This window comes from Sorex fumeus, unplaced genomic scaffold, assembly GCF_029834395.1.
Source record: "Sorex fumeus unplaced genomic scaffold, SorFum_2.1 ptg000183l, whole genome shotgun sequence".
Taxonomy (NCBI): domain Eukaryota; kingdom Metazoa; phylum Chordata; class Mammalia; order Eulipotyphla; family Soricidae; genus Sorex; species Sorex fumeus.
The window spans coordinates 5,362,170-5,381,880 of record NW_026606240.1 but is presented as its reverse complement, the minus strand read 5'-3'; the positions used below and the strand labels follow the sequence as shown (position 1 = coordinate 5,381,880).

At 42.8% G+C, this 19,711-nt stretch overlaps 1 protein-coding gene across 1 annotated transcript in view; it reads left to right on the top strand.

The window, feature by feature from the left end:
* Positions 1 to 1,047: 1,047 nt before the first annotated feature.
* The window catches only part of ZNF365 (zinc finger protein 365), a 28,463-nt gene continuing 9,799 nt past the window's right edge, over positions 1,048 to 19,711 (top strand). The window contains exons 1-3 of the mRNA XM_056107946.1: positions 1,048 to 1,135; positions 2,916 to 3,671; positions 16,626 to 16,806. Coding sequence (XP_055963921.1) covers positions 2,929 to 3,671; positions 16,626 to 16,806 — 924 coding nt within the window. The 5' untranslated portion in view covers positions 1,048 to 1,135; positions 2,916 to 2,928. The remainder of the gene's footprint in view (positions 1,136 to 2,915; positions 3,672 to 16,625; positions 16,807 to 19,711) is intronic.

Genomic DNA, 19,711 nt, shown 5'->3' with positions numbered 1-19,711 from the left:
TATATTTTGTTTCTTTTTTTTTTTTACAGTTGTAGATTTACAATTTTTTGTGCTTGGGTTTCGATTATACAATGATCAGATACCCATCCCTCCACCAGTGCCCATTTTCCACCACCATGGATAATATCCCCCCTCCCCCATCCCCCCAACAGTAACTTTTATCCCGAGTTGCTCTTTCAAGTTAGATGAGGAATATGCCAAGGCAGGTTTTCCAAAAATAAAAAGCAGCTGAGTCATCAAGGTCTTTCAGAGGAAACGAATATCTCTTGAGGGTCATAAACCTTGACTTCTGGCTGAAGGGGTGCAAGGACGGAATGAGAAAGGGGTGTGCCCACCAGAGAGGAGAGGAAGGCTGGGGAAGGCCAGGGATTGCTTCCTCACTCCCTCCTCGCAGAATAGGTTTAGTCATACTAGCTCCAGGGCAGGGAAGCCAGAAACTAGGACCCCTGGCTTCCAGGAGAGGGTGGGAGGCATGTTTGGGATGCGGATCTCTTAGGGGGAAAATCTGAAGCGCCTAGGGAAAGCTTTTCAAAGATGCCCAGTCACGATGCTTCATCTCCCCATCCAAACTCTCCCACACTCAAATAAACAGAAAGGGTGTGTGTGTGTGTGTGTGTGTGTGTGTGTGTGTGTGTGTGTGTGTGTGTGTGGCGGGGGTGGGTTGCGCGCCAGGGCCTGCAGAAAGCGACGTGCAAGTGGATGCGGTGCAAGTGGATGCAGGCTGGCACGCATCCCCCTTCCCTCCTGCGGAGCCTCCCCGCTGGCTGCCTCCCGCGGTGTCAGTGGCCCCCTGAGCCCTGCCCGCCCCAGACCGGGAGGGGCGCACGGGCAGCGGGGCCGGGCCAGGGCGGCCCTGCAGGACCCCCGCCGGGCGTCCGTCCCGGGGGCGCGGAGCCCCGCAGCTGGCAGCACCGCCCGCCGGCCCGCGCCACGCTCCGCCCCGGCGGCCGCTCGTCTGGGCGGGGGTGCGGGAGGCGGGCGGGCCCGGTTCGGCCTGATTCGCGGCGCTGCTGGAAACCGCTTCGCTCCCGCAGGAACCGGCGCAGCGGCAGCAGCAGCAGCAGCAGCAGCAGCAGCAGCAGCAGCAGCAGCAGCAGCAGCAGCAGCAGCAGCAGCTGCTGCAGCAACAAGTCGGGTGAGTGGCCGCCCGGGCTTCGGGGTCTGCGGCCCGGGGGCGCGGCGGGGGGCACCGGCCCTTGCGACTGGGGCCGCGCGTGGGGTCCTGTCCTGCGGCGCGGCGTGGTTCGGGCTTCTCGCCCCCCACCTGCAGGCACTCGCGTTCCCACTCTGGCAGCCCCGCGCCAGCACGCAGTGAAGTGGGGGCGGGGAGGGTCAGGACCCCACCAAGGCACGGTCCTGGACGTCCAGCCCCGGGCCGGAGTCCTTTCGGGACCCAGCGGCGGGGGTTTCCCCTGGGCCGGGGGGGGGCTTGCTTGCTCTGGGAATGCGTGAGCCTATTTCTACAGCCAGGCGTGCTAGTGCACCGTGACCTCGCCTCCCTTCGCCGCTCACCTGCTCCTGCAGGAGGGTTTACCTCCAATTCCCAGAAAACGGTGGCTAAATATTGGGCCGAGGCGCAAAGGAAGAGGTTCCTGGTAATAAGGGCCAGAGGCTGATTAACCTGGAAGCTTTCCCTGGTTGTCTGGAGACAATTTGCCTCTCTGCTTTTTGAAGAGGGTGTGCACTCAACGATTTTTTTTTTCTGTCTGTAAGCTTAACCGAGCTCCCTCTTTGGGGGGCCCAGTGCTCCTTACATTGAAGAAGAAAGCATTTCTGGAGGGACTACATATGTACTGCTTGCAGAATTGAGTTGTTAGCATTCATCTGTTGCCCGGATTAAGATAATAAATTCCTACAAGGAAACAAGAACTTCCTGTTATGGAGAGTTATGCTGCTGATACCTACCTGGTTCAAATGTTGTCCATCTCTAGAGGTTATCTTATTAAAGCAGGATCAGAGAAAATGTACTCCCACACGGAATACTCTTGGCCATGACTAAGGCCCCGCTATCAGATGATATACAGGTTTCCAAATTTTAGTAAATATGGAGCAAGCGGAGGTGGGAGATATAATTGTTATGATCACGCTTCAATTTTTGTGATCACAGCAGTAGTTTACAAAATTGAAGGCAAAATCTCAGGTTGAAAAATTTCTACTTGACACTTAGTGCCAACTGTGCCCAACTTGAGTTGTAATGTTTAAGTATATATTAAATACATATAAGTATATTAGTATATGTATATGATATTATATACATATACATTATAACTCAAGTTGGGTCATAACTTATATGTTATATATAAGATATGCACATATATGCACATATTGCTGTGTGTGTGACCAAATGCATGAACCTGCCCTTTTAGGACTTGATTTGACAGTTCCTGTGAGTACCTTCATTTTTTGTATTCATGCTTGACAAGATTGTGTCAGTGAAATAGGGAATTGTGTGTAGTTAGTGTACACAATTCAGGACTGCAGGAAACTTGAACTGCACTTCTGAGTTTGCCTCCTTCCATTTGGCCTTAGATGAATTACTTTATCTTTTTTGCTCCAATTTTCTCATCTGTGAAAAAAAGAGTGTGTTAATTCCCCCCCTCACATTTTTTCAATCCTAGACAGATATTGGCAGACTTTTATATAAAGGCCAAAGGGTAAGTTGTGTAGCTATCAAAGTCTCTCTCTTAACTACTTACTTTGGCTTCAATGCACAAGCAACAGTAGGCAATATAGAAATGAGTAGGTGAACCTGGGTTTTGCTCAGGAGTTACAGGTAATTAATTTTTATGTAATATGCAAAAGTCATTTGAAATAGCACAAGAGCCTTTGCATTCATGGAGATGAGCAACCAGAGCCATTTTAGTAGCACTGTTTAAGCACACATGTAAATCACCAGTTTTATTTCCGCTGCACAGGACTTTCAGAGTAATGCAACAGAAGGCTTTTGAGGAAAGCAGATACCCCTGGCAGGAATCCTTGGAGAATGTTGCTGTGTGCCTGCCATTCCGCTGCCCAAGGTGTGGCGACCATACCAGATTTCGAAGCCTGTCATCATTGAGAGCCCACCTAGAGTTCAGTCACAGCTACCAGGAAAGGACACTCTTGACAAAATGCAGCCTCTTTCCATCCCTCCAAGACACAGACCTTGTCACTTGTTCGGAACCCCTGAAACAAGGAAAATTGCAATGCAGTGGCAATGTGGTGAAGCAGAAACCCAGCTATGTCAACTTGTATAGTATTGCACACGAGCACTCCCAGGACAGGAAGCCTTTCGAGGTGGTGGCAGAGAGACCTGTGTCCTACGTGCAGACCTATACTGCAGTGGACCTGCACACAGACTCACTGGATGGACTGCGGTCAAGTCCTGGACTTCCCACCTCAGACACCAAAGCTTCTTTCGAGGCCCACGTCAGAGAAAAATTTAATCGAATGGTGGAAGCTGTGGATCGGACCATTGAGAAGAGAATTGATAAGCTCACCAAAGAGTTAGCCCAGAAAACTGCTGAGCTGTTGGAAGTCCGGGCGGCTTTTGTACAGCTGACTCAGAAAAAGCAGGAAGTTCAAAGAAGGGAGCGAGCCCTGAACAGACAGGTGGATGTGGCTGTGGAGATGATTGCTGTGCTCAAGCAACGCCTGACGGAGTCTGAGGAGGAGCTTCTCAGGAAAGAGGAGTAAGTGGTGCTCAAACAGGATGCCAACCCCATGATCTTAGGCAGTCCCTGCCCCCAAGCTGCAAGCAAATGTTAAGCAAGGTTTGGTTGTTATTACTTGTAGGTGCCTTGGCTGTATTTCTGGTTGGTACAACTGAACCGAGGAGGCACGGTTTTTTGTTTTGTTTTTTTGTTTTTTAGAATGTGTTCTCTCTGTGGTCTGCAACTCATCAACCTGAAAGTCAAAATAGCCGATTCTTATCACCTTGGGAACTCCAAATACAACTTTGGGAGACAGGAGTGGCACTCTTTGTGAGGGTTCCATTCCCCATGAGAAGCAAGGTTGAGTTGACTGGGAAGGCAATGCAGAAAGCACCTGTTGGGTCAGGTTACAGCATGAGGACAAGGATGAGAACACAAGATGCTTATATTCAAGTACCAAATTAGGGTCTGTGCAACCATTTGAGCTTCTTTTCCATTTCATTTCATATTCTTATGTTAATTAAATGTCAATAACTGAGTGTTCATTCAATTATGATTTTATTTGAAAGAAGCAGACTGAGGAATCCCAAAGGGAGCTTTCTGATATTACCATACTCCTGTAATTTAAGTTGTGGAAGTTTCTTTTTGTCAAATGCCGTGTGGCACTAGAGTAAATCTCTTCTGCTCGCAAAGTATAGATACTGGTCTTTGCAAGTTTGAGATGATCATAGAAACCATCCCTTTAAAAATGATCCTATTTGGAAAAGCATTTTGTTATCAATTCGCATGGATTCAACACAAACTAGAAATATATGTGTACAGGGTATTTCCCAAATGTAGAATGTTGGGTTTAGTTTGATTTTAAATGAGAATTAGAACTCATAGACTCAACAAACTTAAAAATGTACTAATGCATCCCAGAGGAAAGTTTCCAAATAATTTGAGTTTGATTACTGAGATTGAGTTAATTTCATACTTCCTTTGCCCTCTGGTATTTTTCTTACCTGTGTTGAGTGTAGAGTAATTAAAACTTCTCCTATTTCATAAATGACTGAGAACACATATTTTCCACATTTTCCATCTGTGAGACCCTGGGTTTGATCCCCAACACCACATGCTCACATACACAGTTCGCAATCCACCATATCCCACACCAGACCACACTAACCTCCGGAGATAGCCACCATTTACTTAAATTAGTGAATGTCCTTCCTGAACTTTTTATGCTATGCATTCAATATATGTGTTTTGTGTTTGCATGTAGAGTTATTCTGTTTTCCCAAATGGAGCCATGACATAATACCCTGCCATTTGTGTGTAGAATTTGCTTTTGTTTTCATACACTAGCTTGAGGGCTTCTTTAATTTGTTTTAGTATAAAATTGTGTCACTCCTTTTGGCCATTGCATGGTAGTCTATGATGTGTCATGACTGGTTTTAATCAGTTTATTTATAAATAGATATCTTTGTTTAATTTTTCTAGTGTTAGTAATAGTGCCTCAGTTAGTATCCTTAAACAGTTGTGTTCATATTATTTTTCAAAGAATATCTGAGCATAAATTTTGAGATGGTTTTCGGTAAGACATTTTCTGGTACTAGAGAAACAGAGAAATGACTTTTTAAAAAATGACACCAATTAAAAAGACAGTACTGTGGCATGGTCTTAAACTTTCTAATGTAAAAAAATAAAAAAAAACAGAGTCTTTATTTTTCTGTCATCACTTAGCTTTCTTTTTGGCCCATTCCATCAGCTTTTCTATTCAAGCCTCAAATAATCCCTCTTTCTGTATATAAAACAGGACTGAAAGAGTCCTATTTACAGCAAAAAACACTAGAGTTCTTGGTCTGAGAGAGCAGTTGTGTCCAGAGTCTTCGGGTCCTATACTGTTGTCTTGTCACCTTCCCTCCCCCATGGGGAATAGAAAAGGGCAGGCAACCCATCTGTCAAACTACTGATATCTGATTGATTGGTCTAAATCTCACTGCCAGGGCCAAGCCCTTCCCTCCTGCCACACTTCCACAGAGATGCACCATCAAAACAAGTGGCAGGCTTTTGGTTGGGTCTTGAGGGAAGAACCTGTATGGCTAAGGAATTCACCAGGAACTACTAGACCCATCCAGATGAGCTCTCAAGGCCTATTTGTGAAAGAAAGTAGGTTCTTACAGTTCCATTTCAGATTGACTTAAACTCTGGGGACACAGATGGCAGAGTTGATTTTTTAAAATAAAACAATTGGTATTTAACATTCAAACAAGGCTCTCTTGCTTATGGATTTTCCCTCCTCAAGTTTAAAAATTCTTTCTTTCAAATGGAAATAAAAGATTCTAGAGTCAATTCTGCCCTGAGGCCATCTATTCATGGAACTAGCTTGAATTGTTGAAGTCATATTTAAACTGTATTACAGAATAGATAGTTTAAATTGGCAGTCTCATTGTACCTCTGTAGTGAGGAATTCATATATTTCTGGCATGAAAAGCCAAAAAACGAAGTTATTTATTGTCTGCCTGAAGTCTGTGCAACTCTGAAAGTCCTATTAAAATAGGTATTTACTCATTCAAGAATACTCAGAGCTGTAGGGTAGCACTACCCGTAATCATGTAAATCAATCCTATAAACCTTGGGGTAAGGTATCAAGGAATGATGAATGTAGTGGTAGTGGTAGCTGGAATTTGGCTGAGTTTGCCACCTAGACTTTGAAGAACAACAGTATAAATAACACTAATCCACATTTGACTGCATATTCTGTTGCTTGTAAGATGGGGAGGTCTTAATGGGCAGTAGGGAAAAGACTGTAAAAAATAACCCCTAAAGGGACTTTGTAATTTTAGAGCTGGTAACCTCTAAAACTTTAGAGAAAGTAACCTCTCCTTCAGTATAACTATCTCATCTTGGACTGGAAAGATAGTTCAACAGACTGAATGCATGTTTTGCCTGCGGAAGGCTTGGGTTCAATCTCTAGCACCAATGGGTATAACCCAAAAATCACAAAAGAAAACACTGCAAACAAACTAGTGCTCCCCCCACCCAAGTGAGAAAGTACCATTATTCTATAAGTCTGAGAATTTTTTTTTCTTTTTGGGTCACACCCGGTGATGCTCAGGGGTTACTCCTGGCTCATGCAGTCAGGAATTACTCCTGGCGGTGCTCGGGGGACCATATGGGATGCTGGTATTCGAACCCGGGTCAGCCAAGTTGGCTGCGTGCAAGGTAAACGCCCTACCTGCTGTGCTATCACTCCAGCCCCTAAGTCTGAGAAATTTAAGGTGCAAAACTCTGGGATGACTTGTCCAAAGATGAAATTTATTGACAGCACTGAGATTGGAACCCAATTTCCCTGTCTTCTCTGCGGAGTACGTTTCCCATTACTTTATTATGCCTTCACCAGACTTTTGAAAATGTGATATTTGACTAAAGCACCAAGACTTATGTAACACTGAATCTGGCCCGTTTTGCTGCTTTGCTATTTTGAGAGGGCTGCCATGGTGACATCATTTTTATTTCTGATGAGACTAAAGACAATGTCAGCTGACATCAAAGGTGCTGGGAGACGGGGATATGAAGGTGTCATAAGTGTGGCTGTGATCTTCAGCTTCCGGAACACCAGCCTGGAGCTCTCAACTCCCCAGAGAGACTTTTAAGTTTACTCTCTGATCATCCATGCCTGGTCAGGGTGGAGCAGGTGTGGCTGCCAGCTCTGACTGCGGTGAGGGCCTCTTTATAATTCCACCTGTAGTTTTCATCCTGCTCCTTTGCTGCCTAGGATAGATAAAATCTTCCCCTTCTTTCCTCATCATTTACACTGCATCTAATCCAGAGCCATCCAGAAGACGAATCTTCATTAAGTGCCTCGTGAATAATTCCAGATTCTGTTCTAGGTTCTGGTAGATAACCTGATGAACCCAGTTCTTGCTTTCATGACAAGAATTGATCAGAAGGTAAAACTGACATTAAGCAGATCCCTAGGTGCATGATATAAAAGACATGTGGGGTTGTTGCCAGAGCAGGTAATGTTCATGTGGGCTTCCTATTGTTGTCATCTGGTCTTTAAAATTCAAGTTTTACCTCATAACATGCTTTGCATGGCTAAATCCTTTTGCTGGTTCCTTCCCTCTTTCCCTGGTTGAGTTACCAAAGCCCTAGAGACAACTTGGTTTCCAGAATAAACCCATAGCTAGAAAGAACATCAAGAAAAAAAAGTCATACGTAGAATTCAGTGGGACAGGGTGGGGGGTCTGTTCTGCATTTTAATATATTTTTATAAATAGGATATTCTCTTTCCTGTGCTCCATGCATTTTAATATATTTATGTAAGTAGGGTATTACCTTTCTGGGCTGTGCTTCTTGCAGCTTTAAAAGCTAAATTCACAATACTGGATTTTAAACAAGCCCTCTTAGAGATGACACTGGTTAAATGAGGAGACCCAGGAACATTTTGGAACATTTAGAGCGTGTCTTGTCTCCTGGCTCTTGTGTCAGTAACTTCTGCCTTTTACCTCTTTCTGTCACTCTGAACTGAAGGTCTTAGGTTATAATTGTGATCAAGTATACCTAGAGCAATTAGGAATGATGCGACCTTCCCAGTAACAGTACTTTCTTTTTTATAGTTCTTAGAATGATACCCTTTTCAGTTTATTCAGAGAACTCCCCTCAAACGCCAGATAAGGCACAGTGCTAATGAGAGCAGAGGTATAACATAGCTCCAAGTGTGAGGCAAGATTCTGTCCTGCGGGACCCTATGTGCTACATAGGAGTTGAACAGGACTCAGAGTTTGCAGTGAAAAGTCCCCATCCTCCACCTCCCCGCTCCTGTACACACACAGGGCTGGGGTGCTGGAAGCTAGTTGACTCCAGTTTGGGGATTTGCCTAGTGGCTGTCTTGAGGTTTTCTGTGATCAATAGCTAGACTATATTTAACCAGAGCTATTTTTACCATTTCACACACCTTTGAAGGGTTTCATAAATCAGTAATGTAAAATGAAATTTAAATTACTCGGTAGAGCTTTGCCTTTGGGAGGAAAACCCGAGGTTAAAGTGTTCTGTAAGAATAGAGGAGAAGCATCAATTTAATGCTCACCCCCACTCCCGTTGGAGGTACCTGTCCTCTTTCCTGTAGGTTACTGAACTGGATTTTGCTGTCGTATTTGCAGAAGGATGAAAAGAAACCTAAACACCAGTTTTTTTCAGCTTAAGATTTTCAGCTAGAGATGTTGGTGCACATTTCACACACGTGGCCGAAAGTAAACCCCTCTCATGTGCTGGGCTTCTGCTAGAAACTGAGAGTGTTTTGTGAAGGATCAGGGATCTGCTGGTGTCCTACCATCACTCTATCGCAGGGTTCACAGTTCTGCAGGAGAGTACAGAAGATCACCTTCTCCCAACCCCTGAAGGGTGTGTGTATGTGTGTGTCGGGGGAGTGGGTGGGGAATTGTGAGGCAAAAAACTTCCTAGCAGGAAAGCCCTTGAGGATGCAGGAATCATTGAAAGTGGTGCCTAGGCAGGGGAAATAGCATCTGCTTTGTATGCAGGATGGTAGGAGACTCTGGTTTGATCCCCAGCACTGCATGGTTCCTGAGGTACCACCAGGATGACGGCCCCTTCCCCCCCCCCCGCCCACACACACATTAAATCAGAAAATCAGACACTCAGCAGGGAACAGACCTCTGAGAACTGCTGCATATGACTCTCAAAAACAAAGAAAAACTACTAATATAATTTAAAATGAGAGTGGAGACTAGAGAAGGGGAGGGGAGGAAGGAACAGGGCCTGGTAAATCAGTAAGTGCTAAACTAAGGGTCTGGCCGAATAGAGGGAGAGCACTGATGCAGGAGCACAGAGGGCAGTGATGCGCGTTAATGAGTACCAAGGGGAGAGTGAGACTACCGGATATGAGCTGAAGAGATAGTTTAGGGGTTAAGGCTTTTTCTTGCGTCCTCTGGCTCAGGTTCTATCGTTGGCTCCACATAAAGACACCCAAGCACATGCAAGGGTTATTCCTAACTTTGCTGGCTGTGGCCTATCCTCCCCCTCACCCCACCCCAACAATGAATTTTTTTAAGGCTACAGAATACAAGCAGACAAACAAAAGCAGGCCTGGAGCCATAGTACAGTCAATAGGGCACTTGCCTTGCATGAGGTCAAACGGTTTATCCCTGGCATCACATCTGGTCCCCTGAGACATTAAAAGTGCTTTATACAAGAAAATAAAAAATGCTCAGAGGCAACAGAAGCTGATAACACCACTTTTTTAAGTGGTGGGGGTGGGGGTGGGGGTGGGGGTGGGGGTGGGGAAAGGATGGGAGTGTTGACCATGGGACAATGGTAGCGGGAAATGAACACTAGTAAAGGGTATGGTGCTATGTTTTATGCATGAAACTATCTTTAACAGCATTGAAAGCCATGGCGCCTAAAATAAAGTCATGTGTAACATGTTATAAAAAATAATAATAAAAAAAATTAAAGTGCTTTTTACCTAGTGCCTCTTTCTGCCAAACAAGATCAGGGTGGGTGTGGTAGTATGATGGAATGGTGGAACGGTGATATTATGGAATGGTGGTATAGTGGTATGGTAATATGTGGTAGACTTTCTGTATTTCAGAGACTGATAGGTACCTAGGACTGCAAATGATCTGAAACAGTAATGAACATTAGCTAGTGCCTTAGACTCTAAATTTTTATTTAACATCAAATAACTTTTTTAAATGAACTTTTTTTTTTTTGCTTTTTGGGTCACACCCGGTGATGCTCAGGTGTTACTTCTGCCTCTGCACTCAGGAAATACTCCTGACAGTGCTCAGGGAACCATATGTGATGCTAGGAATGGAACCTGGGTCGGTCACGTGCAAGGCAAACGCCCTCCCCTCCGTGCTATTGCTCCAGTCCCAAATGAACATTTTTATCCTGAAACTCAAAACTTGAATTCAGAGTCAGAGATGCTCTGGAAGAAGCTTAGATCAGCTCCATGCTCCAGAACTGGTATGTCTCCACATCAGATTATGTGTCCCTCTTGTTCACCCTTATCTTCTCATCTGCCTCTCCAGCTTTCACATTATATTCTGAGTCACAGGGTTGAGAACCTAAAATAAAACCACAGAAGGCATATACCCTTTTCTCAGATAGCATCATATTATTTTTTTCTTAGTCACAGTCACCCCAGCTTCTTAATTATATATTTGAGTTTTTGTTGCTTTTAACATCAACTTCTCCTGCCACGTGAGGGATCACTGCATCATTCAAGAAGTGTTTGTGGAGTTACTGAAGAATGGAGCAAATAAGTATGTACACCTAGCTACATCTTACTTGTGTCCAGTATACACTGTCCACTGGAGTTTTTCTTTTTTTTTTTTTTTAGTTTTTGGGCCATACCCAGCAATGCTCAGGGGTCACTCCTGGCTCTGTGCTCAGGAATCACTCCTAGTGATGTCTGGGGGACCATATGGGATGCTGGGGATCAAATACTGGTCAGCTGCGTGCAAGGCAAACACCCTCACTGCTGTGCTAGCTGTCTGACCCACACCTTGGAAGTTCTAAGGTCTCTGGTTATTTCTGAGCACAGCATGGCAGCAGTTCTCCAATGTATTGGTCTGGGTCTGGGAGGCTGCTCAATGGGCTGGGGCTCATGCTTGGCACATGGGAAGCCTGGATTCAGTCCCCAGTACTAGATGCTGCTTCCATCTGCTCTAGTGGAAGTGAAGTCTGAACAAGCCATAGGTGTGATACCCACCCTGCCATTTCTTCCCTTTAATTCTTTCCCCCATCTTTTTACTTCACCTAAAGAAATCTGAGGACCCCTAAAAGGTTGGTTGGGTGTGTCTTATTGTTAGCTGGAGCGATAGCACAGTGGGTAGGGCATTGCCTTGCACCCGACCCGGGTTCGATTCTTCCATCCCTCTCGGAGAGCCCAGCAAGCTACCGAGAGTATCCCGCCCACATGGTAGAGGCTGGCAAGCTCTCCGTGGGATATTCAATATGCCAAAAACAGTAACAACAAGTCTCACGATGGAGACATTACTGATGCCCGCTCCAGCAAATCGATGAACAACGGAGGACAGTGCTACAGTGATATATTAGGTAAATACAAAGAATACATTGCTTCTTTTTCAAAATTCTATTTTCAAAGAGTTGTTCACAGTAATTGTTCCACTCAATAGCTCTATACCAATCCCACCACTATTGCATCTTCCTATCACCATTATTTCAAAATTTCCCACCACCACCCAAGCCTTCCCCAAAGGCTGATGCTAAATAATTAATTTTGCATTGCTTGTTATGAATAATTGACTAAAAATTGTCCAAAAAGGTTTCCTTAGAGGAAAGTGTGTAAAAATTGTTGTATCTCATCTTGGAACCATTAAGCCCCTGTATTACAGATCATTAACATGTTGTTAGAGTATATATAAAAACATATATGTATTAGTATTTTTTAATCAAGATTGATTGTCTTCTACCTTCCACCCCATCAAATGGATTATGCTACTCTTGGTATATCTATCCACTGCTTCTTAATGTGAAATATTTCTGTGAGAAAGAACCATTTTTCCAAAAGGAATATAGTGAAAGTTGGTATTATTTATTATATGAGTTCGACAATTTTAATCTTAAATTTAATTGAAAGCAGCTGAACCTTGTTATTTCGCCTGCCTTAAATCTGCTGCAAATTTACTGTTTTAGTTGAAGCAGCATGAAGGAAATCCGTTCTCACAAAGTCACATGTAATAGGAAAACAGGAGGATTTTATAGCCTTTTCAGAGAATAGTGAACATTCTACTTTGATATTATGCCAAGAATGGACAGTTGTGTTTCTTAAAGTTTAATTACAATCTGAATGTGAAGCCACATCATTGGTCTGTTTTACACTTTGCATGGATAAGTTACTGATTGGGATATAATTTGAAAGAGGTTACAGTTGCAAAACAGTTAAGCCTCTTTCCATTCAATAATTCACCAATATTCCTTGGGAAAATGTGTTTCTGGATATTGTTACTCCTGACTGAACAGGATGGAAAGGAGGAGCAGAAGTTGTACACCTATGCTAGTCCAAGTTCGTCATTAGGAATTTTTAATTTTTTTAAATCTAATACAGAAACACAGTCTCAGTACGATTAATATTTCCAACTCTGTGTCTTACATAATTTATCTCTTAAAATTAAATCATCAAGCTTGTTTTAACTGGCTATAAAAAAAAGTTGATATGAAGCATCCATAAACTGAAATTAGGTTAGCGTTGTTGCCAGGTTGGTTAGATATACAAGGGTATTAACTTCTCAGTTTCAGGGCACCAGATAATTGGATAAAGAGCCTAGAGAGAAAGATGCTTCTCTTCTATCACATGACATAACACTTCAAGATCAGCTAGGAACGTTCCCATTAATTTAAAAAAGTTTTATCTAGAACCAGTAGCAAGGCATGACATGATTTAAAAATACAGCCACAGTCATAAATTGTTGAGTTCAGATGTTTTCCTGCTTTTGTAATGTTAATTCTATGGGATTAAGCTGTCAAATACTGTTGTTTTGTATTCTAAAAGCATGCACCCAGAGAGCCTAAGAATAGTAAATATGCATAGAGAAGAGAGGCTGGAAAAAATATAATAGTATGTTGACAATATAATCTGTGGGAGGTGGGATTATAGATCATTTTTTCTTTCTTCCATGTCCTTTAAACTTTTTATTATAAGGGCCACACTCAGCACTGTTTGGAGGCAAAGGACCAATCTCAGATGAGCTCAGCCCTAGTGGTAACTGCAGTTTAATTGGTGCTTGGGGACCACCAGGACCACCTCTGGCATTGCTGGAATAGAGGGACTGAGAAGCCTCTGCCTGTAGTGTGGGAGATTGAACAGTGTACATCTTCTATTCAGGGCACAGCCGGAAACATCTGGAAATAAACTTGAAACTGGAGGATAAAAAAGAACTCTTTCCCAGGGAACTTTTTTTCTCTTATGTGAATACTTCTTAGCTACTAAGAGATAATGGAATTATTATGAGCTCGGGGTTTATGATTATCTTAGATGAAAAACTAGCAAAAAAGGGAGGGGTCTTGGTATAATGAGAAATTCTTTAAGTGGCTTATTATTGGAACTAATACTTTTTTTCTCTTTTTATAAATATATCTTTCCCTAGGTTTTGTAGAGACTTTTAACTCAGTACAAAGAATCAGAAAAGTTTCAGTGTGGCCAAATGTCACGTAATAAATTTCTGAGGGAAAAAAATCTCAACTAATTATAAAGCATTCTCAATGACTAGTCATAATATAGAGGAACCTGCAACTCCCTCAACCATGTTTCCCTTGAGTTGTGCACTCAAGAAAGCAGGAGTCTTCGGGGCTGGAGTGGGTAGGGCCTTGCACGCGGCCAACCCAGGTTCGATTCCCAGCATCCCATATGGTCCCCTGAGCACTGCCAGGAGTAATTCCTGAGTGCACAGCCAGGAGTAACCCCTGTGTATTGACGGGTGTGACTCAAAAAGAAAAAAGAAAAGATATAAAACAGGAGTCTTATGGGAAAACAAGGATCAGTAGGGAAGGTGCAGGGACATTTAAATAATGATCTAGAACAACTGATATTAGACTTTTAAAAGTTCGGTCCATTCATTATTCTAAAATGAGAAAGGGAATCAGTGGTATAGATACTCAAAGGGGTACATGGGTACATATCTTGCGTGTGGGAATCCCTGAGTTTAGGTTCTGGTCATGCAGGACCCCCAGTACCCACCCACCCGCAATTGGTGGTTGTGGCCCTAGTTGCTTCAACCCCACAGGGTATGAACAACATCATATTGTGGAGTCCTAGTATTGAACCACCAAGCTTGTACCAACAGGCCCAGTTTCTGTAAGAGTGACCCCTTGACCCTTGAGCATCACTGGGGAGTCCTCCCCCTCTACAATTGAAATGAGACAGGCAGTGCCAAAGAGGTTGTTCAAGTGGTCGAGCACATACCTGGAATGTGCAGGGCTCTGATTTAATTCCCAGCCCTGAATTCTCCTCCACCCAGCATTGCCAGCTGTGCAACCTGTCACTGTCACTGTCACTGTACTCCCGTTGTTCATCGATTTGCTCGAGCAGGCCCAGTAACATCTCCTTTGGAGACTTTGTTGTTACTGTGTTTGGCTTATCGAATACATCATGGGTAGCTTGCCAGGCTCTGCCATGCGGGCTAGATACTCTCGGTAGCTTGCAGGGCTCTCCGAGAGGGGCCAAGGAATCAAACTCGGGTCAACCATGTTGGCTGTGTGCAAGGCAAACGCCCTGCTGCTTTGCTATCGCTCCAGCCCGTGCAACCTATAAATATAAATATATATATATATATATATACACGTGTGTGTATAGATAGATATACAATTAATTTGAAAAGCTATTTACGGTAAAGGGTGAATATGATCCTAGTCTTCATAATTTTCAGTCTTCCTATGTTTAGTGTATATGGGAAAATGAGTGGATAGTCTTTTGATACTTGAAAGATGTTTTGAAGACAGACAAAAAATAACCCTTCTGCATCTAGCAGGTAATAAAATTAGGAATTCATTGGCCCCAGTGTATATAGTTGAACATACAAAGGAGATGGCTGAAAGGTTGTTCATGAATTTTAAGTGAGGCAAATTGAATGAAGAAAATTGTGAAATTGTGATAGTATTCAGTACTGGTGGTATTGATTACCTGGTACTTGGCCTGAAAATAGGCTAAGTACTGTGTGTGAGTGTGTGTGTGTGTGTGTGTGTGTGTGTGTGTGTAGAGGTGCTTATGAGGATGGCTACCAAAATTTTAATCAAGTTTCATGTCATATTTTATATTTGTTTATAATATATTTGAATATTTTTATGAAGAACTTATGAATTAGAAAAGTTTTATATTAGAAATAAAATAAAGAAGATGTAAAATTACAGTTTCGAGGTTTGTGAATCACAGTGGATTATGGAATTAAAACAAGAATTGTTGACGTATTTGTTTCTGTCCTTAGACTATACAATGCTTCGATGTCGGCTGGAATAGTTTGTCTAGGATATACCTCAGTATATACCTCAAGGGGCATTTCAAAGGCTGCTCCATTTTTAGTTTAAAAATATACTGTTGGGGGTTAGAAAGTTACAGCTTAATGAACTGCATGCCTGCTTGGTATGTCAAAGACGTGGGTTTGATCCCAAGCGGGGATGGCCCCCAAGCAACACCAGGAACGATCCCTAAGCATAGAGCCAATAGTAGCTCTTGAGCATTACTGGGTATGGTCTCCAAACAATGTGTGTGAAGTGTGTGTGTGAGTGTGTGCGTGCATGCATGTGTGTGCGTGTGCATGTGTGTGTGTGCATGCATTTGTGTGTGTGTGTGTGTGTGTGTGTGTGTAGGAAAGGGTAACGCATTGTATTAACTTAGATGTTCTTATGGCCTTTTGCTTCCTTACCAGGAGACTTATCCCCCCGTAATTGCTGACTTGTAAAATGAATTCAGAACTTATTCGGAAAGTGTATGATTTTCTACCATCCCATTTATAATAAAATCTGACATGGACTCAGTGGGCTCTGACCGGTGAACTGCTCTATGTAGTTCTCCATTCCTGTCTTCTCCTTGGCCTCACAGACCCCACTGCAATCCTTCAAACCCATGGCTACTTCCGCCTCACTCCTCCAAGGCCCTTGCTTGCTCTTGCCAGCTCTCTGCAGAGCTCGTCTCCCATCAAGGGTGTGCTCAAATGTGACCCCATTCAGAAAGTCATAGTCAACTTTGCTTTCTGAAATCACATTTGTTCCCTCTCTCTCTGCCTCCTTGCACTCAGTTTGTTTTCTTCTTAGCACTCATCACACTATACATTTATCTGTGTATTTTGTAGCGATTGTCTCCTGTTAAAATCCAATCTCAATGTCATCATGATAATGTACTTTCCTCTCTTCTCCTTGCTGTGACCAGACTGTCTAGGGCAAAACCCAAACACACTAAGCCCCGATAAAGGGGTTTCATGAGTGAACGCCTGTCTCCTATCTCCACTTTGTGACACTTTTGCCTTGCAGAGAAGTTGTGACTTTCAACCATTTCCTGGAAGCAGCTGCTGAGAAGGAAGTTCAAGGGAAAGCTCGCCTGCAGGATTTCATTGAGAATCTGTTGCAGCGGGTGGAGCTGGCAGAACAGCAGTTAGAGTTCTACCAGAGCCAGCAAGCCTCAGGCCTCTGCCGTGACATCAGCGAGCATGTGGTGAGTCTTACAGATCTGCGAATATATGGGAGGTCTTGGGTGGGGATCTTGGATCTAGGTCAGAGAAAAAGGAACTGAGAAGGGATTCTCAGGGACTCTGCGGATATCATTTGAAATCACTGCTCAGACTCTGAACTGGGTATGGAAGGGATATACAGAGCGAGCAGATTCCTGCCCACACAATCTCTACTTCTTCCTCTCCCCGCTTTTCACCCAAGCCGAATTCATAGTTGAAATAATTTTATATTCTGAAACATAACAGAATCTGAATTCACCAAGTAATTCATCTGTTCCAGTATTGGTATCAAGAAGATGAGAAGGTGTTGTGTAAGACCTGGAGAGATAGTATAAAGGTTACTTGCCTTACACCCCATCTCTCTTGTTTGAAACCTGGCACCATATAATGGTCACAAGCACTGCCAGGGGCCCCTCCTGAACATAGAACCACAGTAGCCCCTGCCTGCTTCTGGGTATGACCCAGATCCCACCCCAAAGAAAGCTTAGCTGTCTTCTTTTAGAGTCCCTCAAGAAAATCTGAAATGCTGACTGTTCTCAGTACCTCAAGATTTAACCATTTATCTTTTACTCCTTAATATGAAGATACTGTATGAAGGACACTATAGATTAGTCATTCTTTGAGTAGATTTTCAACAAAACTTAGAAAAAAAGCCAGCAATATTTTTTAGTGATAGATCACCTGCCTGAAATGTGTGAGGCCCTGGGATTTAATCCCTGATATTGAAAAAAATAATTAGAAAACTTATTCTGTTTTAGAGTATATTTTTTTAATATAATTTCACACAGAGTTTCAGGGACTTAAGAATCCCTCACAGTTCATATCAGAACTTTAGATATGGATGTAGGTCCAGGCTCACATATATGGCTTAATCAAGATTTCCCAGTGTTTTTGGAAGGGAAATAGTGAAATATTTTCCCTCTATATCATTTCCTTGGTGGAATAGAGAGAAAAGATTTTTGAAACCCCCAGATGTTTACTATAATATTTTCATTATTCATTGAACTTTATATGTTTCCTTCTCAAAAGATGAAAATGATTCTTAGACTCTCCCTCCCTTCTGAATGAAATATATCTATGGAAGAGAAAAATGGAAAATGTGTTATCAAGAAGATCATTAGGGTTAAAAATGGAAAATGTGTTATCAAGAATATCAGTAGGGTTAAATGTGTTCAGTTTCAGTTTTCTGGAAGCAAGAGTTAAGCTCAAGATTTAATTTGAATATTAAATGAAAAAAGATGGAATGAATGAAAAGCAGATTGAAGAAAGAGGAAGAAAGATGGGAGCATGAGAGGAAAGAGTCAGGAGGAGTGAAATGAAGACATTCTCTATCATTTCACAGTAATAGTGCGCCCAGCCTTAGAGAACTGCAATAATGCAACCGAGAGAACTTTCCAATCAAGAACAAAAGAAGACTGAGAAAAAAGCAAATTTGCTGCATCTGTGAGATTTTGGTAAATAATCAAAACAGCTTCAAGCTGCCACTGCAATCAAAACTACTTGACATTTTTTAAAATTGTCTTAGTGTCTGTGATCTTCCACTAGTAACTTTTGAGAGTTACTCCTGGGAATATGTCCCAGAGAGGCAAAAAATATATAGTCGAAGTGACATCTGCAATTGTTTATTCATTACAGCACTCTTTACAATAGCCAGAATCTGGATAACACCTGAGTGCCCGAGAACAGATGACTGGTTAAAGAAGCTTTGGTACATTACACAATGGAGTACTATGTAGCTGTTAGAAAAGATGAAGTCATGAAATTTACATACAAGTGGTACTACATGGGAAGTATTGTGTTAAGCGAAATGAGTCAGAAAGAGTGGGATAGACACAGAAAGACTGCATTCATCTGGGGAACATAAAGCAACAAAATGGGAGACTAACACCCAGGAGTGGCTGAGATTAGTACCAGGAATTTTGTTCCATGACTTGGAGGCCAGCCACACGTGCTAGGGGAAAAGGAAGTGCAGATAGAGAAGAGAGCACCAAATAAAGGGTATTGGAAGGATATATATAAAGAGAGAGAGAGCGAGAGAGAGATTTACTTAAGAACCAGGATCCATTTTGATGAAGTAATGCAAATTCCCCGCCTGGCCTCCCCAGGGTCTGTGGTGGCTCTGGAAACACAGGAAAGTGTGGATGTTTTGGAGAAGAAAGACATTGAGTCATTCTCACAAACCAACTGGCCCAGCTTAGTGAACGCACAGCACCGAGGCAGCCAGGTGCCTGTGTCCTTAGCACGCTTCCTTCTCCATGGTTGGAAACAAACATTCTCCTCTCCCCAGCCCTTAGCTTCCTCCTCCAGAAGAATCTGCAGTGCCACAGCTCATCTGGACTTGCCCCATTTCCATGACAGAACTGTCCCTTGCATCCCCCTTCTCTCACCTGTCCCTGGTTCCCTCTAGCTCCTCTTTGCTTGTTTTCTTATTACTACCTCCAATACCAGTGAAATTTTCTAGATTGATGTGTAAATTAGTTATTTTTAAGGTGCTTTCTAACTTTAAATTTTTTTAAGCTCTAGAAAAAAAATTCTCCATTAGTGCCTTTTCTGAAAGAAGGTTTCAACATCTGTGTCTTTTAATTAATCCCCTCGTGCATGTATTTTTTTCCTCCCCACCTGGCTGATCTCTAAAAATGTAATGTGCTTACCCAGATATTTTGTTTTCATGCTCTGAAAAATTCCGTTGAATTAGATACCAAGTGACCTAATATCCCATCTGCCAAAATCACTCACAGAACTGCTTAAATGGAAAGCCATGAAAAAGCTTGAGTAATATTATTTTAAGAATTGCATTTATTATTTTCTGCAGGTTGCTCAATTAAGGCTAGAAGCAATTCATTTAACACATCCTTGTTGGAGGCCACAGCACCTACTGGGTGCTAAGGA